Raw genomic sequence first — 27506 nt, forward strand, 5'->3', positions numbered from 1 at the left:
CCAACTGAAGCTTAACTGGCTACGACACAGCTACCCTGTGGAGGCAAACAGTGGAAGGAAATGTCCTCTTTAATGCTTGCACCATTGCTACCCACGGAAAAGGATACAAGGAACATCGCTTCTGCATTTTGCTTTTTCTCAAGCATAATTGTCACAGTGATGGATGCATCAGAAACATACATAAACCAATTTCACCATCGCGAGTGTAATGCTCTCCCAAAGCCGTGCAGCAAGCCAGTTGCTATGCTGGAAGCAGCACTCGGGTTGGTAGGACCATTAGACAGAGCTCTCTTACTATAAAAGCCTGCAAATAAATGTAGACTAAAATAAACAGCAAGTCAGATGTTTTATCTGGGGATGTTACCTCATTAAAGGCTATATATGCCAACTCCAATTCAATTTGAAGTAACCTTACAAGGAAGACATATTTCCCTCCCCCCCCCCCCCCCCCCGAATTAGATCCACTTGATCATTTTAATTATACCGCATTGCTCTTTTCAAAAGAGTCATGCGAGCCTTTATAGGCTGCTGTGCTCCCCTTTGAAATTAACAAATTAGGCTTGGTAATTAGACAGTCAAAACGGTGTGTTATATTGTTTGGGGGTGACAAGGGATTTAAGAGTGTTTCATTTTAAGCCATTTTCAAGGTTTGAAGGTAAAATACTATCACTAATCATGTATGTTCCCATTTTCCACCTACGCTGATTAATATCTACACAGTGTGCTGAAATAAATTTCTTTGCATCTTAATTAAGAACATTTCAAGGCAGATTCCTCAAAGTTCTGTTCATTTGAAATGATGCTGTAAATATCTTTTAAATGCTATTTACCACAAAAAAAAAAACCCAAACCAAAACCCACACCTTCTAGGGTATAATAGTAAGTACTAATTTATCCCAGAAATTATAAATTACTATTTTTTTCTCCTTAATAGACCTGTCGTCAAATCTTAGGATGTCACTGGAGCCTGATACATCAATTCAAGAATACGGCTGAGTCACCCTTCCTTCTGAGAACGGGCCTGTGCATTTGCTTACTGTCAAACAGAAACTTTAATAATTTACGTTTCAGTTTGCATTGCTTAAGATCATGCTGCAAGCCCAAAATTGATTATTATTATTAACCACACTGCCTCCGCAGAAGGATTGCCGTGATGTATCACTTTAGGGACTGATGTCCAGTTTCACTGGACACCACTACCACCAGATCTGAGGAAAGTGTGCCAAAATTTGGGGAAGGTTGGCCTGAGATGCCGTAAGAGGACATTTATAGCATCGCTTCTTTCATCTCAAGCTCTCAAGCCTCTTTACATACACAACAACTCACAGGTAGTTAATTACTTTCGTATGATATACAGAGATAAACGTTTGGCAATGCTGGTCGCTGATCACAAAGAAAACAGAATTAAAGAAAACCTGATGCCTCCCACCATTGTCCTTCCGTAGCAAGTAAGGTACAGTATGTTTTGATACTATGGTATTTTTCACTTACAGCAAATCTAGAGCAAAAAATACAATGCTGACTTTTTATTCCAATTTTTAATACATTTGTTTTTCAGCAAAGCCACTGATTTTCTGACAGTGCTTAGAATAAACGCGACATAGCAGTATTTCTCACAAAATTTACAAAACCTGAAACGTAAGGTATTTTAATTCTATTCAAAGTTTTAAAGCACAGAGTATATAGACTTTCTTCCCCTGAAGTACTCTTCTAAGCTGGCATTGTATAACAGCAGGTGAAAATGTCAGAGAGGAGGAGGGAACTTCGTTCCCATATATAGGATCAAAGAATATAAAACATAGGAGACAATAAAAAGAAAGCAAGCAAGAAAAAGAGGTATTAAAAGGGTATGATGAATGGCATATACATCCTTGTGATAATTCCTTTCCTGCTTTATTGCTCGGTAATGATCATACAATACTATACTTCATTGATCACTGCTTGAAATCTAAGCTTCATTTCCTTCACATAGGTTAAACACCTTTGACTTGAATTCACTTCATGTAACTTTTCAGTACTTTCTTTTTAGTGTAAAGGGAAACCGAATATAAATACTGAATGAAGGGGGGGAAAAAAAAATCATTCAAGATTATTGTTCTCTAACATCTATAGAGCTAGGAGATGTCTTTGAGGTTCAAACGTGTCTGTGGCAAAGCAGGGCACCACATCAAGGCACTCTATATATTAAGTGTGTGCCTTGGGCTACTGATTGAAAACCCACTTTGACCACGAGCTGCAAAGACTGAATGCAGATTTCCCCGTAGCCAAATCATTCACTGTCTGGACAGCAAAGACAGAACCTCCTGTATAGTCCTATAAGCAGTTAGACCTCAGAGGCGGGCCAGCGCCTGGGCCAGTCCTGCCAGCTGCTCTGCGTCCTCTTCTCTCACAGGGCAGACGGTGGGACGAAGTCCCCCACGAGTAGTCCACGTACCTGTAGTAATTATGTACAAGGCGAGCGTGCGCACAGACATTTACTACAGGCTACTACCTAATGCTTTTTGACGATGTGCATGTCATATGCCAAATGAACAAATAAGGATGCTGGCAGCTCCTTTTACACAGATAAACTCCAGCTGGAAGGACATAATTTATGAGCAGTTCCTCACTGCATATACTTCCCTTTTAATCAACTGCTAATGGTCACTGTGGTGCTCCCCTTGGACAGCCCCATCTCCTGCTTGCTGTGGAGCACAATGACTCCAAACACATGAAGGCATATAATGAATCAACACACGACTAACAGCTAATATTCTTTTGACAGTTTAATCATTTATCGTGATGAATTCTCTCCCACAAAAACATTGGGGGGGAAATATATTAATTAAAAAAAATACGTATTTTGCTTATATTGCATTTTCAGCATTCTGATTTACTCGATGAAACAAAGCACAACTATCCATAATCTTGAAATTATTATATATGAAAGACCAGATGGCACTTAAACCTGAAGTCCCTAAAAATCCTTTTCTCTAAGTTTCTCTTCAGGACAAAAGGCACACTGGGTAAGGATTATAAAAAGGCAAAATAAGGCTTTTAAGACACTACATGAAGAGCAGCTAGTTAAGAAAACAAAATCACAAATATTAAGGGGTTACGGTCCTGTGATTAAGGCATCTGACCAGGATGCAGAATATCTGGATGCAATTCCATCTCTGCCTCTCACTTCCTCTATGACCTTGGGCAAATCAATTAATCTTTCTGTGCCATAGATACTCAGCAGGGATAGTAATAATACAACTTCCTACCTCCCAGGACTGTTGTGAGAAGAAATTCACTGATGTTTGTGAGGTCAGCTCCCTCCCTCTTAGGTCATATAGATTAACTCTGTTTTGTTTATATCAGAGTACTAACAGCATCCCAACACTACCTAATTCCTAACTGCAAGGCAACTATTTTTGCAGATTGTTTTATGCACTAAAGAACCTTAAATTCTGAAGAAATCTGAATTCTCCATGTGACAGTGTACAGTAACGGTGTATTATGGACTCACAGCTTATGACCACCAACCATGTAATAAGAAGTTGAAATGGTAATTCCTAAGCCTTTATCGCGTATCTAGGTGCTTGACTGGAAAGGTATTTGTGTCAGAGGCATCTGAGAGGTATCTGTATTTCACGTTCAGAAACTGTTTAAGTATATAGACAATCACAGATTTAAAAAAAATAACTGTAAAGTGAAAAAAATTAACCAAAGAACTAGAGGGCTTAACATACAGGCAGAAAATTACAGATCACAAGTAGATTTAGCATATAAAATACTGGTTTTCACACATGTATAGGAAGACAAGGGAAGTGGCTGTTACAAAACATTCTGTAAATAAGGAAGAGGAAAAAAAATCTAAGCAGGCATATAATAATGAAGTTTAACAGTATGGACTTTCTGCTGTTCAGGAAGTATCCAACTGTCCATAAGTTTCTATATTAACCAGGAACTGAACACCAGAAAAAAGTATCTGCTTTTTTAAAATGGTCCCACAGTCAACTTTAATTACATGGCAAAAGACATAAGACAGCAACTTGGACTTACAGGAACACAAGACAATAGCAACTGTGTCATGAGGAGCATATAGATCCTGTACTTAATTAAAAAACATACAAATATGTAGGCCATTCTGGCAAATATGGCATCGCTATGTGTGAAAGGAAAATAGTAGAATCATTTAGGTTGGAAAAGACCCTTAAGATTATCAAGTCCAACCATTAACCTAGCGTTGCCAAGTCCACCACTAAACCATGTCCCTAAGCGCCACATCTACGCATCTTTTAAATACCTCCAGGGATGGCGACTCAACCACTTCCCTGGGCAGCCTGTTCCAATGCTTGATAACCCTTTCAGTAAATAAATTTTTCCTAATATCCAATCTAAGCCTCCCCTGGCACAACTTGAGGCCATTTCCTCTTGTCCTATCACTTGTTACCTGGGAGAAGAGACCGACCCCCACCTCTCTACAACCTCCTTTCAGGTAGTTGAAGAGAGCGATAAGGTCTCCCCTCAGCCTCCTTTTCTCCAGGCTAAACAACCCCAGTTCCCTTAGCCGTTCCTCATCAGACTTGTGCTCCAGACCCTTCACCAGCTTTGTTGCCCTTCTCTGGACACACTCCAGCACCTCAATGTCCTTCTTGTACTGAGGGGCCCAAAACTGAACACAGTATTCGAGGTGCGGACTCACCAGTGCTGAAAAGAGGGGAAACACGACAGATAACTCTTTGCCATAACTACCATTAAATAGACTGTCCAAGATTTGACGGATTTGAGCATGCTTAAATTTTGAACATTACTGTCCCGTATAGACCAGTATATGGCTGGAAAATCCCCTAAAATGCTTTCTAGAAAGAGCATCAACTGTCTACAGCCTTTACATTCATACCACTGGTTGAGTATACATGGGTGCAGGCATAATGCACAGCACTAATCTCAATGCCAGACTATCTTCTGCCTCATGTAGGTGATAAAATGAGTTTGAGAGATTTATTCTTTTTTGTTTGAAGGAAAAAAATCCAAATACTATATTCTGTAGGCTTCAAAGTGCACTATGAAATACATTGTAAGGTATGAGAACAAAATAACTAGACAAGAAAAATAAGCAGTCTGTCTAGTCAAAACAACACTTGATATTTTTATAAATATTACTTTTATTGCATACTTCAAAGAAAAATACATTTTAATTTTGAACAGACTGGACAGGTGAGTACCAAAGGAATTCTTGAATACAAGAACAGAAAAAAAAGTGAGGGTGCCTTAAGGTCAGCTTTGCATTTCTCCTATTTTCGAGCCAGTTTGGCCCGTTAGTATAATTCAAAACCTCCAAGTTTGTTTAATTTTCATCCATCTGCCAAAGCGCTCAAGAGATCCAGAAAGCAGTCACGAGCCAACTTAGCAGTACTACAGAAACTCCCCCAATTCAGGGTCTGAAGGATATGTAATGGGGCAATCACACCACCTCTTTGCTATCCAAAATTTGCCCTAAGCCAGGGCAATCCTTAAATACCTACACGGATCGCTATAGAGGTATATATGCAACTATATAGATCCCTTTTGCCCAACTTTCTAGCAAAACGAAGCTGTACTAAGGGTAATCAACCACTTGCATTTTTATAATAATTTTCATCATCCAGGAACAAAAAGTAGTAAGAGAGTAGTACAGCTGTGCTGTATCGCTAAGCAGGGTTTACTAGTAGCAGCAGAGGTCTCTAACAATGGTGTTTTCATTTTAAATTGTTTAAAATATTTTAAATCAGTCACATAAGCTGCACTTAGCATGAAATAAATTAGAATGTTTTAAGAATTTGGACTAATTTTACTAAAACTTCTGGGTTCTTCCTAGCTCTCAGCCACAAGATTAGCCACTCATCAGGAAACATTCACAAGTATTTTCTTGCCCATCCATGGCTGAAAACAAGAATAGGAGACGAGGGAAATAAAAGGAATTTAAAGCTGCTGAAAACTAATGTCTCCACATGAGGCACCAAATAAGCATGCCGTTGTATATTTGATGAAAAAATAACTGTTATGAAATATTCATTTGAAAAGTGATTAAGCTTTGCAATTGAAAAGCTAACCCTTCACAACACAAAATAATCATGCAGCTTGGGAATGAACACATCCTGTGTCCTCTGGTGCTCATTATAATTTATGCAACATCTCTACCCCAATACTTTGGTTGCTTAGATATTTTCCCTTTTTTTTGTTTTTGGTGTTGGTTTTTTTTTTTTTTTTTGGGGGGGGGGGGTGTTGTTGTTTTGTTTTTAAATTTGAAATGGAAAGATCACTAGACTTGTTTCTTACAAGCATTCTTCAAACCCAAAGAACCAGATTTACCATCCCCATACATTTCTAGGTATGGAACAGTAACACTTTCTCCAGATTACCTGCTGGGGAGAGTAGGAGGCTCTCCAGGCCCCAGCACAGGGGCCCCCAGGACCCAGTGCAGAATCCCACCGCCTGCTCTGCAGCGGGAAGAAGCTTCTTTCTTCAAAGCTATTAACAAATTTACTCACCAGCACAACGTATGATGTCTCCTATGGGTTAAAATGAACGACCTTTCATACCGAATAGGCAACCTATTCCCTAAACTATAAGCGATTAATCCACCGAGCAAAAGAAATGTTTTACAATCCCATTTATTTTAACTAAATTTCTTCAGGGATATTTAACTTTACATATGAAAGCTATACTTTGTACATGGTATACATGCAGACGCATTATTTATTTACAAATCCCAGGCACAGAAATCATGAGTTCGAAGTCTTCCTTACAATGAATTTCATAATTAGTCCTTCTGTAGTCAAGGCACATACAGAGATCAGGGATTACTCATTAGAGGAAGGAATTAGCAGGATTTTAGGCTTCAATGGCCTGTACAGACTATTAGCTTGCATTTGGCTATTAGGCGGGTAAGCAGAGTGGTCTCTAAAGCGTCAGCAACAGATAACAATAAATTCTGAAAATGAGACTTAACACCTGCTTTCCTAATCTTGAAGGGAAGGGGGGAAACAGCTGATTCAGCAGTGGCACGGCACCCCTTCCAGATGCACAGGCTGCCAGTGTCAGGCCAGGAGCGCCCTGACGACTCCCAGCCGGGGAAGCCAGAGGTCCCGGGATGGGCGAGTAAGCCACACAGCGGAGACCATGGCAACACCAGGCCCTGGCATCAAACATCCTCCAGATCTACATGACAGCATGCAGGCTCTGCAGGCTCTGCAACTGCTTCCCTCTGATAGAGGAGGTTTTGAAAATGAAACAAAAGGACAGTATGCGGGGCTGGCTTATTCGAGGACTATCAGCCGGCCTCTGTCCATCACTTCCAAGGTCTGGATTTCAGAGATGAGAGGAACACGGGGATTGCGAATGGCTGATGGAGACACAACCGCAGGCGTGTCCTGTCCATGCATTTTATTTATTTATTCTGAACGCCACCAGCACCCTCCGCCTTCTGATAACACAAACCACCTTCTGGTAACACCAGCCTATGCTTTCCTTTTAACACGCTAATTCATTGCTTCAAAGCAGATGGGAAAAATGAGAAGAGTCTAAAGAAGGTCTCTTTTTTTTCTTTTATTAAAGCTAATTCACTTGAAGATGAAGGACAGAATAACACCTTTACAAAAAATACAGTGCGAGACCCTCAGGACCACTTTTTTTGGCTGCAGCTGGTGCATCAATGCTAGAAAACCAAGGAATTTTAACTTTTCTCTTCACTCCTTTGCATTTCCAAGGCACACAGAAATAACTGCATTAAATACAGCTCCTAAGAACGGAAGTGCTGGCAGATAAGCAGCATGAACCCAATCAGTGAAATGTCTCACAGCTTAGTACAACATTTCATCCTCACCTGGAACAGTAGAGTATTTCAACCAGAATAAAAAGCACCATCAAAAGCCCGACCCTAATTCACCACTACTGCAATTTTGTATCGGCATAAGTTCAATGATTTCAAAGTAATTACACAGATGTAAAACAAGGATAACTGTGATAAATCAGTCCCAGTGCAAATTCAGAGGAACTCTTCCGTGCACATGTACAAATAAAAATATTAAGACAAACCATTACAGGAAGACACACACAATTACATATAATTGTAAATACACATTCTACTAGATCCCTGCGTCCAGTGATGAAATGGAGCTACACTTTGCTCTGAGACTGTTTAAATATCATTATTATAGTATACATGTGTTTTGGAAAGAAAAAAAAAAGAAAAAAAGGAGTACAGATTTTTTTAATTTAGGGAAGATGAAGATTAAGTAAACAAAATAATACAGTAAATAAAGAAGTAGAAGTTCAACAGATCCAAGCTGTCCACATTAATTTGTTACGGCAGCAAGTTGATTTCCTACCTCACATGAAAGGATTCAGAGGAAGTGGGAAAAGGAAAGCTTTTCTGGATACTGATCAAACACCACCTTATGTGGTAAAAAAATGTAATTGCACACAACAAACCAATTTTGAGAAATTTTTCTGGAAAAGAGAGAACACTTAGAGGGGAATATGCGAGATACAGGGAAATGGAAAGAATTGGTAGTTTTGTTATTCAATTAGGAGGACAGTGAAATGCCTTCTATTACATCCTCACCTTTAAAAACAAACTTGAGATTTTTAATTAGCGCTGGTTTTAGACCTATGGCATCACTCATCTCAGAACAATATTAGTACAAATGAACATTAAGCCGAGTTTTTCCTTTCTCTCTTCTGCCTTTTTACTTCAACACTGTGAGCAAAGCGACTGTTGGTGAGAGTAAGGGGCTTACCGCACAATTTTGAGAGGAGCAGACAGTTGCACTTTGCAAATCTCTCCGCTGCTTGTCAGTGCAGTTCAATCTATGACCCAAAACTCCTCTGCTAATTTCAACCTTGGACCTTACTTGAGCAACGAGTACTGATTTTCTGACTTTTTTTTTTTTTTTTGACAGGGACAAAAGGATTCCAGGAGATAGGAAGAAGCTCGCTTCCACTTGAGAACTGATCAGACTATTTGAACTCAGTTCTTTAAAAGGTAACACCTTCTCATTATAGAAATGTCTCTGAACATCCCTTTTCAGATCACAACCAAATCATTAGGGCCTGCCACAAAGCCTATTAAAGTCAATGGAAGTCATTCAAAGACTTCAAAGGACTTTGGATCCAGACCTTATGTAAAACATCCAGATGTGGCCCAGCAGCATCTCGCATTGAAGTGGAAGGCTAGCCTGCCAGAGCCAGCGGCGCAGCTCTGCAGGAACCGGTGCAGGCGGGAGAGCTCGGTGCTGAGCACCTGACACCCATGCTGTACCCTTGTCAGAGGGCTGTCCTTCGGGCTAGCCCAGGGACCGAGTACCCGCCAGCAGCTGGAGTGCATTGGGCAGGCTCCTGGGGCACATTTTTCAGTTTCGGTTCATCCGAAAGGAATACAGCTTGCTCCACACTTGCTGGGTAATGTGAATCGAAGTATGGTAACGGGGCTCAACTGGGAGAGTCGCTTCAAAAGCCTGCTCCTGATATGCACTGAAATGTTCATACAGTCCCACCCCGGCATCAAGCAGCTCGAGTGGCCACTGAAGGAGCAAGGCCAAGTTTCTGTAAAGTAAGGCTTTAAGAGCAATCCAGATTTCCAGAAAAACTGTGGACTTTGGGGGCCGCAGCACAGCAAGTGCCCTCAGGAAGAGTTCAGTTGATAGAGCCAGAACTACAGTTCTTGTTCAGTGGTGACTGCTCAATACTCATCATCTGTGCTCAAGACTGTTCCTGAGCTTTCATATGTAATAAAGAAAACATGGAGTACTACTGTCAAAAAAATTATAAATCTGAGACTAAAGTTAAGCGAGATTACTTTCTATAAGAAGCCAAGTCCAACTTTCAGAAGTTTCCACAGTCTGGTAATCGAAGATCAATGACATCACTATGCTTTTTCAGGCTTGCACAGAATTTTCTGTGATTTTCGGATGGTTGACTAATAAATCATGGAAGTTCTCAGCACTTCCTACTTAACTTTGAGGTGTCTTAATCAGAAATTCAAATTACTGTTCATTTCTAATATGCACATTAAAAAAAAAAAAATTATGTAAAAAAGAGTTCAGAAAGCAAGCAAACAAAATATTCCAGTGCTGTCTTTCCCCAAACCAGCTCCAAAACAGTTTCAGTTTTCCAAAAATCAGAATTTCAAAATTCCAGCTGAGTTCTTTTCAATGTGCCAACAGGCAAACACCTGAAAGTCTCAACACACTTTATACAGACTTAATTTTAGACTGCAAATAAGAGAATCTAAAAAGGTCTTTCCTGCTGTAAGGTATTATTCCACATATTCCACTGATCAGCCCTTCCCCCAAGCTGAAACCACGTTTGGTAAAGTTTACTACAAGGAAGTTTGTGATGAACTAAGAGTGTTTACCGATGTTCAGCACTGGTTTAAGTAAATTAACCCTAGAGTAACTGTTAATTATTTTCATAAAATACATTATTATGTTCTGTAGTCTGAGCAATCGCATCCTAATTTGGGGATACAGCTCCTTTTCTGAGCTATAAAAGCAAACCTAACATAAAAAAGGACAAATTAGTGTTGTCTTTTCATTTGATAAGTGAATGAAATTAAAATACAATTTCATTATGGCAGTGCTACAGGAAACAAACACACAAAAAAACCACCAGAGCAAAACCAAACTACACACTTAACCTAGTTCTGAAAGGACACATCAAACCAAAAATGACAGTAGTATATCACTATTATTAGCTTTAGAAACAAAGCATTTAGGAGTAATTTCAGTTTTTAGTCCGTTACCCTAAATGATGGCATATGTAAAAAGAGCACATACAGAAATGTAGTTTGGAAAAGATTAAGAGATTATTTTAGAAGCAAATCACTCCATAAATAAAGCACAAAGGGAACACAGCATCATTCAGGAATGGACATCTGTCACCCAAGCAGATACCACATCACACATTCGCAGCTTAATTCTGCAAAGTGGAAAAACAAGACTTAAAACAACACGTAGAGCCTTACATGCATTACATTTATTTTTAAATTTCTAGTTACCATCAATATCCAGACACCATCAAGAAGTACAAACATTACACACAGAGGAAATGGTGAGGAATAAAACAAACAAAGAACAGAAGAAAAGAGAAAGTCACATGGAGTTGGAAAAATCCAGCCCTATCCTGAGTAGTTCCAGTGCTGCTTTTCTAGTGGGGGAGGGAATGAAAAGGGAAGAGAAGTCACATTCAATGTCATCTTGACAGCGACCTCTTATTCAAAAACTATTATTTTTCCATCTTGAATAAGAGAGAACCAAGTGCTCTTCATAATCACATAAATGACCTACCACTCTCTAAGTGCTCTCTCTTAGATCAACAAAGAGCTATCGGAAGCAGAAAGTATTGCACACTACTCCCCTGTCGTCTCAATCCAAGTCATTGGCACAGTTCAACCTTACCATAAGAGAAACCTTGAAAGGCCAAAAGCTTTAGGAAATACACTTATCAGACTATCCTTCCTCCTCGCAGCAATCCTTTCAGAATTTTGCGGAGTTAAAATGATAAAGACACAGGGGAAAAAAGAAAGTTAAGAGAAGGAGAGGAGAGGCATGACGGGATTTAACTTCTATTTTTCTAGGGGAAGGAATCAATAGCTTTAAACTGGCATTTAACAAGGGTAGGAGGAAAAATTTCAGTTGTCCTTAGGGGCAGACTGTTCCCTAATGCTGCATTTCAGAAGACCCATGCAATTAACTAACTTAACATAAAGGTTCTTATTGCAAGGAACTCCGCACCAGTACGTAAACTGTCAAACTCACCTTCCTCTCCCTCTGGGGGGATCACAAGAGCCTGTCCCCATAAGGTCAATGGCAAGGCTAAGGATCTTTATCCCAAAAGAAGAGCTATTGGGGGTGTGTGTTGTTTTCTTTTATCAGGGAAGGATGAGGGGAGAAATCTCATTCATTTATTTGTCTGCAGTTCTTTCCATGTAATTAAGCAGGGAAAGTACCCAGGGAAAAAAATGAAAACTGTTATCATGTGAAAGAAAAAAGGGGGGAAAAAACCCCACCTCTTTCAGACTACTGTATTACCAAACACACAAATATCTCCCAGAAATGCTTTGCTGTTATGTTGAAATCCAACTGCAAATTAAATTAGTTCAATAAAAAAAAGAAGGATCTGGTGCACTGAGTGACTCAGCAAGTCAGACCTCAGGCTAACTCACAGGGTGGAAGTAAGGGGGTAGCGCACATCCCAAATATCCTGCCTATTTTACATGCTCTGCTTTGTTACTGCAACTGTTCCAAAACACTCCACAACCTCCTGTTCCACCTGTGAAGAACAACGCGATGATCACATGGGGGGGGGGGGGGGGGGGGGGGGGGGGGGGGGGGGAAGAAAAAACCCTGCTTTTTCCCCTTGGTCCCTCAAAGGCTTAGTCAGCAGTGATGAAAGCTTACCTTTACCAGTCAGGTCAGCCTGAAATACTGACTGTGCAAGAACTTCCATTCATCCATCCAAATCACCCGAAAAGGTGCAAAACAAAATTTCCAGTAGATGGATTTGCTGGAAATTCAAATCCTCTCAAACAGAACGGGTGAACCACAGCTGAGAAACAGCATTTGTTGAAATGCTCAGTGTTCACAGGGCTGCAATGCACTCCTTGCAATAACTAAGAGCTGGGGAATATACAAGGGCCATGGCAAGCACTGGGATGGCTCAGAACTCCTTCAAAACCTAATCCATAAATTCACCTCTACCACTACCATAAAGCAAAGGGATCAAGTGTACATTATCAGTAGGAGGAACCAACAGGCCCATAATGCTTTCTTCTGTTTCTACCAGGAGAGAGTATAAGTCACAAAGGAAAAGCAAACACGAGAAAACCCTACAAGAATCCTTGGATCTGACCTTCTCTCCATATTCTCCCTCTGTCATTTTTTTTTTTTTTAGCTTCTATAAAATCCTTGCTGTATTGCTGACTGCAGAACACTTACTGAAGAATGCATAATTACATCTCTTTAACCCCTTGCTGTCACAATGTATATACTGTGCTTGGATCTGTGGGGTTTTGTTGTTTTTTTTTTTAAACACCCCCCCCCCCCCCCCCCGAATGAAAAGAATTTGCACAGGCTAGCAAGCCCCAAAAAATTATAAAAATACCACTAATATGGTACTATTGACAAAGATTTCAATCCATACAAATTAGACTCCCCACATCATTTCACTGGTAGCTGCTCTCATGTATTCCTCCCCACGATGCTTTGTTTCAGGCTGCATAACTACATGCACAGTAGAGCCAGTAAAAGGCAAGATCATCACCAACAGAGGAACATTTCAGGCCCAGCAGCTTCTGTTCACATGCCTTTCCACGTGAACCTTGCAATGTGCAAGCGCAACAAGCATTTTCACTTCCAACATATCAATCCCTGCTCTGGAAGAGCTTGAGAACCCACTCATACGTTGGAGACAACGAGAACTTCCTGTGAATTTCGTTCTTCATCCAATGCCTAAAGCAATAAGCAATTCTTCAAATTAATAAGTAATTTTGAATTTTTATGGCGCTGGTATGCAATCTCAGGATATAGTGCTTGTGTGTTCCAGAATTCAAGAACTAGCATACTCTGAAACAATGCTTCCTCATATAAGTAATGAGTATTTTCATAGACTCTAGCTGCTGCTGCTAACAGGACAAGAGTTTTTTCAAAAATAATTAAAAAGTACTAGCTGCGGTGTTTCAATGGACAGGAGACCTGAACTAATAAGCATACGTGACCACAGTGGCAGTCAGCTGTAAATGATGGGAAAACACAGATCCTGACCTAAAGGACTTAAACAAAATCTTTCCATAGACCATAAGCTAATGAGGAGTAGGGGTTTTTTCCTCCATTTTGACTCTATTTCCAGCTAGTTAGAGGAATAGCTGGAGGCTAAGGGGTCTGAATACAGATACTACTTATATATGTAACACTGGTTTCTAAAGGAATTTTCTGCATTTATGTATGGTTTGCAAATATATTGTTTTCAGCAAGGCTTCCACCTGTGCTGAAGAACATGATTATAGCTCAGCAGAAGGCTGCAAACGTTACCAAGGGAGTTGCATTTGCTGGTCACTACAGGTACAGCATACACAGCTGTCTACAACAGGTTTACAGACCCTGTCCAAAGAAAAAGGCTCAAAATGGACATTAATACAGAGGAACAGGGTGACAGCTGGGTAGAACGAACATAAGAATTAATCGGCCTAATGCAAAGCTCTCTTCAACTACCTGAAAGCAGGTTGTAAAGAGGTGGGGGTCGGTCTCTTCTCCCAAGTAACAAGTGATAGGACAAGAGGAAATGGCCTCAAGTTGCGCCAGGGGAGGTTTAGACTGGATATTAGGAAATTTTTCTTCACCGAGAGGTTTATCAAGCATTGGAACAGGCTGCCCAGGGAAGTGGTTGAGTCGCCATCCCTGGAGGTATTTAAAGGACATTTGGATGAGGTGCTTAGGGACATGGTGTAGTGGTGGTTTTGGCAGTGTTAGGTTTATGGTTGGACTCGATGATCTTAAAGGTCTTTTCCAACCTATATGATTCTGTGATTCTGTAAAGCACACTGAAATCAGTGAAAAGACTGATTTCAACAAAGTTTGAACTGGATCCTCAAAGAATAAGGAGATGGGGAAAAATAGAGGGAAGTTTACACCCATTTGGGACTACTATAGCTGTTGTTCATTGACTGATTTGGAAATAACCACCTGTACAGAAGAGATGTTACTGGTGTTTAAGTGTGTGTCTCAATTTTGCTTCCATGTGGTATTTCTCTTTTAAATAGGCTCTCTAGTCTTTTCTTCTCATTCCAAATCATTGGTGTCAAAGACTGGTATCAGCTACAAATAACCAATATACTGTCTGACTCCCATGGCAAAAACTAGTACAATATACAGAGCTTTCTCATTTTATGTCTTCTATATGTTCTTCCGTATCATGCATTAATTAAGGTTGAACTGGTTTTAGTTAAATTATTTTATGTAAATTGTCATGGTTTTATGAAGTCAGAGATATGACAACTTACAGCAATGAGAGGCTTAGCCAAAAGATTTAAAAAAAGAACAGAGAAAGTGAAAATACCAGGAACTCTGGAAAAACCTGAGGAAGGAATAATTTTAAGTTGCTCTGAATTCTGCAAATACAGCGCTAAGAAGAACATTAAGTACCTAAATAATTAAAGTTTATCCTCTTTATTGAAACAGTCCATGTTTGGGAATTCGTGCGAGTTTTAATGTTTAATTAAGGGATTTAAACATTGTTTTAAGTGAAAACTCTGTGCAACCTTAACTATGGACCCACTAGGTCACCTCCATAATATATTCATGTTGGGAGATCCAGGACCTGGCTTTTACTTAAGTCAGTTACTACAAACACACAGTTCAAATATCAGTCACAAGCACGTAAAAAATCAATTTACAAGGAGATGAAAAAAATAAATGTTCTAGGAGATAGGATATGCTAATGAAAATTACTGTAGTGTGTTTGCTTTTTGTCCATGTCCAGGTTTTGGTTTCACATGCAGCGACTGCTGAGACATGTTTATTTAGTGATTAAAAAAGAAAAAAGATTAAGCAGCAACTTTAAAAAGCCCTGTGCAGATAAAGATACGCCTGTTTTTAAGCAATTAGTAATTTCTTATTAACGGAATGTAAACTGTTTTGCCTAATTTTCCCAGAATTTGCAGATTTAAGGGGAATGCAACTCAAAGGATGAAATTCATACCCACAAAACCAGGAGATGAGAGTAAACCTCTGTCCAGCCTATTTAATATATGCAGTTGTACAATACTGTAGCCACACTTGGAGCAGATTTGCCAGAACTGCTTTTTTACACACACACATATATACATATTTAAACAGAATTTTAAAAATTATATTTTTATATATTTATAAATAAAGGAAAAACTTTAAAAAAACAGATGTTATTGCCACATTCACCAACACTACAACACACTAACTCCAGGCTGGGCCGCAACACAGCCCACAGCTGCTGTTGGCCAAGAGTAGAGATGGGCCTCGTCCTGGTCTCAGGTAGTCAGGGTTGACTATCCACCTTTCATCTACCCCAGGGCCTCCCTGAGGTAGGAGATGTATTTCACTCGAGTTTTAGAAGCAGTGCTATTTACCGAAAGTGTCTGTGGGAGTCGCACGGGTGAACAGTTGCATGGAGGAACAAACACAGAGCTTTGAGATACCGCGCGCTGAAGATGGACGCATGGGGGGAGAGCAGGAGCCCTGTATGCACAACCTCCCCGCTCAGAGACCTGAGCACGATCTACAGCCCAGCTGGACAGGTGAAATAAATCTCAAAGTTTCGGTCCAGTATCCAGAAGGTGAAAGTATCCCACAAGAGGTACCATTTACAGCAACATCGCTACACAACATCAATAAGAAAAGGACAAAAATTCAGGAACATTTGCCTTTTCCCGAGATGTCCTTGGAAGTGTTTAGGAGAGCAGGATCTGTGACAGATACAGATGGACAAAGCGAGGTGCCAGTAAGTGCCCCATAACAACAAATTCATAGTTAAAAAAAAGGGGGGGGTGGAGGGAATTATGAATTCCAGGTTTGCTTGTTAGCCTCCAAGTTTTTAAACAGAGACACCATTTGCGTCGGCAGGGACGACTGAATTGCTGTATCCACAGCACTTGACTGCACTCAGATATATGCCTTCTACTAGAGACTAAAATGAAAGCTATATTTTAGAGCACTGGAAAAGTGAAACAAAGCCTGCAGCTTGTGTTTATAACAATAATTCTACTTGTCTAGATGTATTTCACTGACTCCGTGATAAAAAGGAAGGCGGTGGGGGTAAATATTGTGTCTCCAGGACCGTCCTGGATTTTTTGGTCCCTGGTCCTTCAACCATGAGGTGCATCTCTTTTTAAAGGTTGTCAACAAAACACTACACATACAGAGAGCGGGGTGACAACACTAAGGGCAAAAGAGAAGATGGGCACACAAGTTAAAACGCAAGACCAAAATACTTCCTCAATTTGAACCCTTCACAACCCTATCAAGGCTCATGTGTGCTGACTTCAGCATCTGCTTCAATTAAATGACAAGAACAAAGCCTTCAAAAAAGCAGAATTCTTAAAAAAAAAAAAGGGGGGGGGGGTGGGGGGGGGGGTGGGGGGGAGAAAGAGACAGCCTTCTTCTGATTTAAACGTGTTAAATGGGAGCAGCCAGAACTGCTCAAGGCTTCCCTCCAAGTTTTTGAAGGCACGATCAAGGAGAGAAAGGGTTAAGTCCTGAAAAATGAAAGAGCAACAGAGCAAATCTGACTACATGTTTGAAAGAGCCTATAAAATGTTACAAGCAAAACAGGAAAGCTTGTGTTAATAATGCATAAACCAAAGGAGGGGGGAAAAAAAGCTACCCATTTAATGGAATAATGCTTTTATCCTTGCAGTTAAAACGAAATAAGCCATGACTATTAATCTGGTATGGCCATGTAAAAACGCAATTTTTAAACATTTTCTAACAGGGGACAGTTCAGTAACCGCTCTGGAGAGCGAGGCCTTGTGCAGGGCCGCGCTCAGCGCTAAATACCAGCCTCCGCTCGGCGGAGGCCATTACCCGCCCCGTCGCCATGGCGACGCTAACAGTGCGCCCGACTTCAAAGACAAAGATGTAATTTCAGACTTCCAGCAGCCAGAGGGAGCGGTGAGAGCTTTCTGCCCGGGCGGCGTCAGCTGATGATCAATTATAAAAATGCCCAGGACGGTTTCGAGGCGGCCTGAACCGCCGCCCGCCCGGCCCCGGGGGAGCCCCCCCCGCCCCCGAGCTGAGGGAAGGCGCAGAGCGCGGGGGCCTGCCCGCCCGCCTTCGCTTCGAGCCCGGCAACAGCGGGAACGGCGCCCACCGCCCTTCCCCTCCGTCCGGTCCGCGGGGTGCGGAGCAGGATGATCGCTCCGGGGCCTCGCTAAACCACCCCGTAGAGCTCCTACCGCTGCCTTGGTCAGGCGCCGCTCCGAGCGGGGAGTGGGTGGCGGAGGAGGCCGAGGCCCTTCGCCTGGCCCGGAGCAGGGAGAACCTGGGCTTGCTAAATCAACACGCTTGTAATTTTATAGTGTCATTCCAACAACAACAAAGTCGTTTTCACTTTTTCGTCCTACATGAAAAGACCAAGGATACGTACAAGATTGGCTCAGTGGAGAAAACCCTCACAGGGAAGGAGCAAGCTCACTTTCGAGTTTTGCCACTATGTGGATACTGGCAATAAAGAGTAATAGTAGTGCAGAAAAAACAGATGTTAACTTAGCTTATACACCGTTGTCTCATCAATATGCTTTTATTAAGCGTGACAAAAATAACCACTTAGAAATCAATCTATAGAGCGGGCCTTGTAATCTAGCAGTAGTACAGTATGCTGCCCAGGAAGCCATGAGTTCAAGCTCAGATGCATTTTGTTTTTTAAATCCACTTCACCGAGTCTTCGGGAGGGAGTGCGGTTCTTCTCCTAGGTGCCATGTTTCCCACAGCATCACAGCTGTGTGCCAAAACCAATACAAAAGGAATATACTCCCTTTCGGTTTACTGAAGTTGGGTTACCCTGCGAACCCCTTAGAGAGGAGACAGAGGAGCTGCAGAAAAGACAGATCCTTGAACAACCCAACATCTTGAAGTATTTTTTTTTTTTTTAATGTTAAAGTATACAGAGAGATATATATAATCTAAATGGCATTACATCCGTAACTTGTTTATTACCTAGTCTAAAGGAAAACTAACCCTGTTCTGCAGAAATTGAGACACTTTGCTTCCCTCTCAGCAGGTCATGAAGTACCACGAGCTTTCGTATCCTTACCAGAAAGGCACCTTCCCACCTGAGAGAGCCCAGAACTGTTCAGAGACCTAAGTCCCGAAATACAGCAGTACAAAGCATACTAGTTAGCCAGCAAACACGAACACACCACCCATGCACACACTTCAGTCTAAGAACTGCCAGCCCTTTAGCTGGCTAGGCGGCGGGTGCTGCTGGGTGAGCAGCAGCACACGCCACCACACCGTGTTCCTGAACCACGTTCTCCCGGTCCAAGGCGCAACACGGGCCAGCACTTGCTGGTAGGTTTTGTCACTCACCCCGATAAGGCTGGGAGGTACATACTGCTCACAAGCATGAGCTGCATCCTGTGCGTGCCCCTGAACCAATAACCCCAGACTGAACTTGGAGGAACGTCAGCTGCCTGATCTGCACTTGTTTAATCATGAATGTATGAGTTCTGTGGGCTACAAAATTCAGCTTTTGACAAAACTGAATCCATGTCACCTAAACTAAGCACACAGGAATCAAGAGTCTGTGGGAAATTCAAATATACATAGAAGGGTATACAGAATGTCTTAGATTGCTGGAAAAGTAATAATTTTAAAAGTTAAAGACTAAAGAAGAAGGTTGTTTTTTCTTTTAAATAAACTTTTTTAAAAAAACCCTTTGCATAGCTGATCACGTTTTGTTTCCAAGTTACATTTTTAATGGATGTGGGTGGTGGGGAAAAAAACATGTCAGTCTATAGGTCCTTTAATTACTCTTCAAATCTGTAGTTTCATTGCACACTGTAAGTGACAAAAGACAGTTCTTAGCCCGCGTGGCTAGCTGACTATAGCCCTCTGATCACATCTCCATGGAAATGCAGGTCAAGTGATCAAAATTATAATACAGGAGGGGAAAGTTTGTTTTTCTGGCAAAAATAAGGTAGAGGATTTACAAGATTGACTTCAATCTGACCTGAACTACTGTGAATATAGGCATTAAAAAGCAGGCACTAGAAATCACTGGTTCTAACCAGCAAAAATTAAAGAGCTAAAATGTTCGTAAGTATATGTGAGTATGTGCATGGGTGCATTTCTCAGCGTTTCATAGGATCTGATATCTGACCTCTGTTTCTTTGCAGAGGAGAAAGACAACTCTGTAGGTAGCCCAAATGGCCCCTCTCACACCGAGCTGCGGTCTGAGCACCGGAATAACCCTGTGGCCAGAAGCAGCCAAAGACTTCCAGAGCCAAAAAAATTCCTGTACTTCATCATACCTCAGAATCGGAACAAAAAGGCTGTTACTGTGATTTCCAACAGGGCAAAATGTCTAACGAGCCATGCAGGAAGACTCAGCAGTCATTTAAAAGCACCAGTGCTGTGTATATACAGTCTTCCTAAGTCTTCTTTAAAGGCACAAGCAAAACAAAGGAAAGGAATGAAGACAGACAGAAAATGGACTATGAGAGAATCCAAATGAAGCCACAACTATGAGATGCTACTTATTAAAAAAAACAAACAAAGATTCTAAAATTTTACAGCCTTGTTTCAATAAATCCTGAAGAAAATTGCACTGAAAAACTTTACTTTTTTCCTACTTTCATGTAGGCGTCTGATGATACAACAAACAGGATGGAAAAAATTAGGTTTCTATGAAACTTTCATTAAGCCCTATTATTAAAATCTTGACATGGTCTGTAAATTAAATAAGGGAGAGTGATAATCTGGAGTTTTTCTTCCATCTCCACTGCAGTCCCATACAAAAAACTGGTAAGGCTTTCAGTTCACTATAGAAGTCTAAAATCAAAATATAACAGTTTGCATTAAGTTTATCCCGTGCAATAATGAATTAGTTCACTAGGGCCAATGTCTGTACTTAATCCATATGCCATTTTATCTACCTACATAATCTTGCTAAGTTATTTTAACAAGTGAGTCTAAAAATCTCAGATCACTTCCAGTTCGTTATTTCCATACTTTTCAAAAATAAGCACTGGCCATTGTATAGTTTGCAGTTTAAAAAACAAAAAATAATAATGTTTTGGATCTCTCTCATTACCTTTTGTACAAAATGCATTGGGAAAATTCATCATCTATGATACTAGAAATGTACATGTGAGTGTACACCTTATGCTATGGCATGAAACAAGCTTTATTCTCTTAACTAGGTCCACTACTGTGTATTCAGCAAACCTTGCTAAAGCTAACTGATGCATAATGTATTACTACATGCAAACATATAAATACAAACTCTCATGTACGCTTATCTCTGTATTACTTCCCAAAATAACAACTTCAATAGTATGGTGGAAGATAAACTATTACGTGAATTTACACCTTGGGGGGGGAACGGACAGACACGGGACGGACGGACGACACGGGACATGGACATGGACAGACGGACACCACCAACACCACACATTCAGTTATAAATTCAGGCCACTTAACAATGATGTGAAATAAATGATCCAGAATGGCATATTTTCCTATACTAATGCAATTATTCAAATGCGCCTCAAAATTCAGGTCCTAATTCTAATTTAACACAGTAAGTCTCATTTCACAGGTTGAGATGATTAAAAGGGTCATCTGCAATTGTTTGCATGGAAGGAAAAAGATCAAAAGCCTAAACACTGGGAACTGAAAGTAGCCTTTTGCTGATATCAGCTCTTCTATCTTGATTTCAACACACTATGATGCTTCACCCCCCGAAATTACATTGCCAATTCAAACAGGACCCTCTTTATAAAAGTCCTGTGGGAACAGAACTGCGTTTGGAATTATGTGGGAAACGGCACAGAATAATCTGCATGACGTTAAGGAAAACTGATGCAGTGAGTTTAAGTGTAGTGACTTCCAAAGATAAATGCAGAAATCCCCCTCATTTTGTGTGTGTGTGTGTGTGTGTGTGTATACTTTCTTTTTAAAGGTAAATTGAGAATGGAAGCCTATTTACATGTAACACACTTCAGAAACACTTCTCACATACAGCACAATATAGCACAGATTCTATAAAAAGCCACCATGAATTGCTGTCTTCAAGGGAAGACTTCATACTGAATCTAAGATATATGGCTCCAGCAAAGGAAGGAAGGTTTCAGAGGCTTAAGCATTACAAGACATTAGGTTTCAAGAAAACACATTTGAGAGAAACTGAAAAACCTGTTTCAAACTTCAAAAAAAATAAAGCAAAACATGTGCATAGTCTCTCACACTACAGGACTGACTTTATTGGGATTCCAATGTAGTACTACAAAACAAATATTACAAACATTTCCCATTTGCACTATGATGGTACCTAAAATCCCCAGCAACTATGGATACACCGTAAACACACAAAGCACTGTGAAACCTGGCCTAACCTTAACACTATCGACCATGACTACACAAACATCTGCTTACACAGAAACAGCAAGCCTACCAGGAGCACTCAGAATTGAGCTTGACATCAAAGACTGCTAACGGGTTTTGGTTTTTTTTACATGAAAGTTGCAGCAATAGCAGCAGAAGCCAACACATTCCCAGCAAACAGGAATGGATGGTAGAAGAAAAAGAAAAGGCATCTACTACTGGACTTCAGATGTTGCTGGTCAGAATGAGTTCCTGTGTTTAGTCAAGGTTATGAAGCTGAGGTCACACTTACAATGGTTGGTGAGCACAAGTAAAGGAGTCATTCTGGAAAAAAGAAAATTCCTATCTTACAGGAATACTTGTGGTAAAAATAAAAGAAAGAAAAAACATTTACAGTGTCTCAGGTACTTCCTGAAATGGTATTCAAGTGAGTAATACTCTTTTGTCTTACTTTCTGCGTCGTAATCCCAACGTTCACACAGGCACGAACAAAGACATGCACCAGTGAATATATTAAGCTCTGGAATTTATAGTATGCTATTAACTCAAAATTTACAAATAACTAAGCAGATAAGACATGCATGCTTTTATACACACTATATATACATACACACATTGTGTAAAATGCTCAACAAATAAAAATAATCCCCAAATCCAAAAAACCCTCCCATTTTAGAGTTAGATTCCCAAATGCAGAACCTAAAGGCATTGACTTGGAAATTTAGGCAGATTAAAAGGACAGCTAGCGCAGTTACTGCCCCTGCAGCAGGTACATCTGAGCCACGCATGCAGAGGCACCCGCACTACTACAGTTTACAGCCTTGCATAGTAAAGTAACCTCGGGGGTTTTCAGCTTGCCTCTCAATTCCAAGATGCAATCTTTGGCAGTTCAGGGGCTACCACAAGCGCAGTTCAGTTGCCTCGGTTATGGGGGCAGCAGCCTCTGGGGGAGGGAACAACCTGGGGGGGGAGCAATGCTTCAACCACCCAAATTAAATCTGGTTTCCTGAATTCTTGAATCAACACCAATACTGTCCTGGTATTTGGAGGTATAAAGTACGTTGACGCAACTCCTCGTGGCTTCAAAAAACATTTCAGGAAAAAAGCTACTAATACTTTAATATTCCACTTAGGACAACGTTGGCCTATTTAAATACAACTTTTTGCAACCCTAACCACTACTGGGATCCATAATCCCTTAGCAGGTTTCCCACATAAGTTTCACGTAGAGGTCAGACTAAATACTTCTTTTTGCTTTTGTAAATTTTCTTAGATCCTAAATTAGTAATTTTGTTATTACAGGGATATTGTAAACATTGTAAAGGTAAAGTATTTTGAAAACGGAAAAGGTGATGTAATTGTCAAATATCTTTTTTACAGTACTTAATGAAATCAGTTTTTATACTTCAATAATAACCTAACACTGTTTTTTAAATAAATATGATCAATCTATGAAGCAAAACCAAGTAATCCTGTAAAGCACAAAACACAAATGAGTAACAACAGGACCTTCTCTTCACATTACAAATTTTAATTTTAATAGCAAGAATACTTAATTCAAGAATCAACAATTTCGGTTTCAAGGTTCCAGTTTAACTCTACATGGACAACATATGCCCTGCTCTGCTCTACTCTAATCGTACTCTTCCCCAAAAGCAGGACTTGAATGTACTACTGAATGTACAAGTTGACTCTCGGACAATGAATCAGTTTGATCACCTACATGAAATCCTGGCTCCACTGAAGTCAAATGTAAAACATGCATGAACACTGAGTGGGCTACGATTTTCAATGACACACAAAGTGTAAGTTCATCCCCCCCGATAACATCACCAATTTCAGTGGCACTGCAGTGGCTCGCACTGGATTTGACCCACTATTCTGACCGACACCAGGACACAAACAGGAGGCCATGTACAGAATCTGTTATGTGCACCAGCACCAACAACAGAGCATTTTTTGCACCTCAAACACACTGAAATACACATACATAGTATCTCTATACGTATGCACTGTATGAAACTTATTCTAGCTACAGGTTTATTACATGGAATGGCGAGAAGAAAAAAAACCAAACTAGCAACTGCACTTGATCTAGAATTAAAATGACTTGGAAAAAATAGCAACTTTTTCCAACTCTGTGCATAATGGCTAAGAAAAGCCTTTGAGAAAGCTTAGTCACTTCTTTGCAACTTGAAGCTTTTTTCCTTTTATTCCAGGCTTAAACAAAGTTCAGTGGGGCATCAAACTGCCTCAGTTTTAAATTACAGTCTGTACTTTAAAATAGAATGCATGCACCACATGTTCCTGAAGCTAGAGGGTGGGAGTGTTATTCACTGAAAATTGAAGGCTTGTTGAGTCAATAATCTCCTTTCACAGAGTAACAATTTTCAGCTAAAATTTCTTGACCCAAACAAAGGAAAACAAGATCATTCAGTTATTTTACAACATTACAGAAAAAAGAAAGGAAACTGGGAAAGAGGCACACCAGTCTTATCCTACTTGATGTAAAAACAATGGAAAATTTAATTCACAAGTATTACATACTCACATTTCCTTCTTGTTCACTGTTTAACATACTCCCAAACAGTTATTTTCAGATGGAGACATGAATAGAAGTGAATAACTACAGGACAGAATTGCTATAACGTACTACACATGCATCTATCAACTGGCAACTGCATTTGCCTCCCAAGAATTACCAAGAATCCATTTACAGATTTTTTTTTTCCTCCTTCGTTCTCAGATCAGAAGCAATATTCTGGATTTTTAAACCATCACTTAAATTTAGATCAAGCTTTCTAATTTGCTTACCTGCAAAGAATCCAAGAAGGATTACAAAAAGAGGGTTACTGTACTACCTCTCCTTTAGCACTGATTTGTCCTTACCAGAGGGGCTGCAGTGGTAATTAATATTTACATTATGGTAGTGCCCACAACCCTAATCATGATTAGGGCTTACTGGACTAAGCTCTGTATAAATGTCACTGGAGTCCCTCGTCCCAGTTTAACCTCTGAGAAAAGAAGAGGTATCTCCTACTAACCCTCAACCACAGTTTCTCAAATAATGCTGGAAACTGTTTTCCTGGTCTATTAAGACTTCAGCCATTAAATGCATTTGTTCAGGGAGCACTGTTGCTCAAGATGACTTTCCAAGCTACTTCATATTCTAGAAGTGAGACAGGCAATGTGGATTCCCAAACCATCCCATGTATTTTCCTCATAGCCTGCACCCATCAAGATGCATCTGAAATGATGTTGTTCCGTGAGCCAAGTATACCTAGTCCTGCATTTAGTTCACTACTAGTTCTCAACAGAGGTTCTCTGAAATCTAACTTAGTACCCTCTTTCTACAATGAAAAGGGTGTGTCAACCACAGGAATGACTGTCCAGCACTCAAAACATCCAGGCTTATCAAAATGAGGTAAAACAGAACTGTGAAGCAGTTAATAAAATCAGGAAGGGGTTGCTGATGTACTGTTTTCCACGGTACCAAGCATAATGAAACAAGGCAACTGGCATCTTAAAAAGTTTATCTGTCAAAAAACCAGTATGTATTATTTGAAACCTACCTGATACCAAAGCTCATACAACTATAGACAATGTAGAACCACAGACTTCTTGGGTCGCAGTATTGCACAAGATAAAAGCGGCATTCTACCTCCATTGCTGGCTACTATTTTTTTTTGCATAGAAATTGCTCTGCTGCCATGAAAAGACCCAGTGAATAACTGATGTCATAGAATTAATCCATGAACTCAGAATTCTGAGTGACCTAATAAAGCACCAATTCCCTCAACTCCAGATACAACTTTCCCCCTTCAACACTGCATGACCTCCAGTAAACATAAGATGAACCCGAGCTAAGTTATAAGACTAAGGCCATGATTTCCCTACGGTTTACACCAATGCAGCTGAGGGCCACCACAAGCCCACCTTCCTTGCAGCCTCCAGCCATGCATGCTCACACCTCTGGGCTTGCACTCACTGACTGCATTAAAAAGCTCAAGGATGTAAACTGGCAGAAAACTTACCTTACAAAAAGAAGTGAACTGTCTTCTGTCTGTTTGGGGCTCTGACTGCTGCAGGGCCTGACTATGACACTGGGATCTGCTGTGCCACCATGTCTCAGCTGACAGCATGACAGTCTTAAACCCTTCCAGCAAGATCACTCTTCTAGGATGTGGCTAAAATCAAAGCTACTGCAGTCCCCACTGTCCCCTTTCCCATCACAGCTACTGATTCCCACATCTCCTCTTCTGAGGTACCACTGATGCCCACGCAATTACACAGTGATTCAGGCAAAAACTAACCCAGAAATAAAGAGTGATTATTCCTCAGCTGGTTCAGTTCCCCAAGGCAAATCCACTGGCCAGTCCCAGGAGCGACAGTGGAGGAGACGGGACAGCACAGCCAGCATGCTGTGGGGCATACAGCAGGACTGCAGCCACCCTGGCTTACAACTGCTCAAGCAGCCACAGAACTTTACTGTAGGTTGCAACAAGGAAAAGTTAGCAGAAACCCGTGTTTCGAAAGCATGGCAACCTTGGGTAGGCCATATGACTTCACACCTCAAACAATCACACCTGACACTGGGCAAAAAAGGACCTTATAAAAACAAAACAAAGTAATAGCAAAAACACCAATGCCTATCTGAAATGCCTTTCATACTCATGCCAATAAAAAAAATGAAATTCATTTATGTTTTCTGCTCTTCATTCTATCAACACAATCCAACGTGAACATTTACAAAATTACTCATTAAAGACAAAATAAAGGATTACTCTTCACAGACACACACAGCCTACTGCTGACACAAGCTCCTTTACTGCAACAGCAAATTTGCAGATATATCATTTGGAAGCTTCTTCCTGTAAGTCTGCTCTAGCTTTCTCACAATAGCAGAAATGTGTATTTTGCTATTATCCCTTAAGTCTCAATGAATATATTCTGTAGTAGCTGTTCTCCAGACAATTTCATTCAGGCTTCTCCCCTTTTATTCCTCCACTCTAATAGGGAACAGTTTCTGTTTATGACTTCCCTTCCTTCACAGAGTACCCAACTCCCATGTTTTCTCAAAAGCTTGAGATTTCCTTCTAATTGTGACCCCAACAAAAGTGCTTGGAGCACTACTCTGTGCAACTTTTCATTTGGGCTCAGTGACTCCACATGGTCAGAGACCCACAGGTCAAACCCTCCAGATATCAGAGCAGTTAGGAGAAGGAAAGCAAGCATTGTATAGAATCTGACAAGCCATTAGAAGTAGCTAATAAAGCCATATTTTGTTTGTAGCCATTTGTTACCAACCCACATTACAAATTTGTCCGCTTTGAACTTTATGGGAACATTCATGCCAGGACTTTTACATACAATGTGTGAAGGAAATGGAACAATTATTGAGCTGTTTAGCTGCGCTTACTGTGA

General features: G+C 40.5%; 1 protein-coding gene across 8 annotated transcripts in view; it reads right to left on the minus strand.

The window, feature by feature from the left end:
* ARID1B (AT-rich interaction domain 1B) overlaps nucleotides 1-27506 on the minus strand; it is a 336420-nt gene that overhangs the window by 203035 nt on the left and 105879 nt on the right. Inside the window, exon 5 of one of the 8 annotated variants that reach the window (XM_075498945.1) lies at nucleotides 22277-22406. The exons of the other annotated variants lie outside the window; for them this stretch is intronic. Coding sequence (XP_075355060.1) covers nucleotides 22371-22406 — 36 coding nt within the window. The 3' untranslated portion in view covers nucleotides 22277-22370. Of the gene's footprint in view, nucleotides 1-22276; nucleotides 22407-27506 lie in introns of those variants that run through there. 8 annotated transcript variants of the gene reach the window in all.

This window comes from Mycteria americana, chromosome 3 (assembly GCF_035582795.1).
Source record: "Mycteria americana isolate JAX WOST 10 ecotype Jacksonville Zoo and Gardens chromosome 3, USCA_MyAme_1.0, whole genome shotgun sequence".
NCBI lineage: Eukaryota > Metazoa > Chordata > Aves > Ciconiiformes > Ciconiidae > Mycteria > Mycteria americana.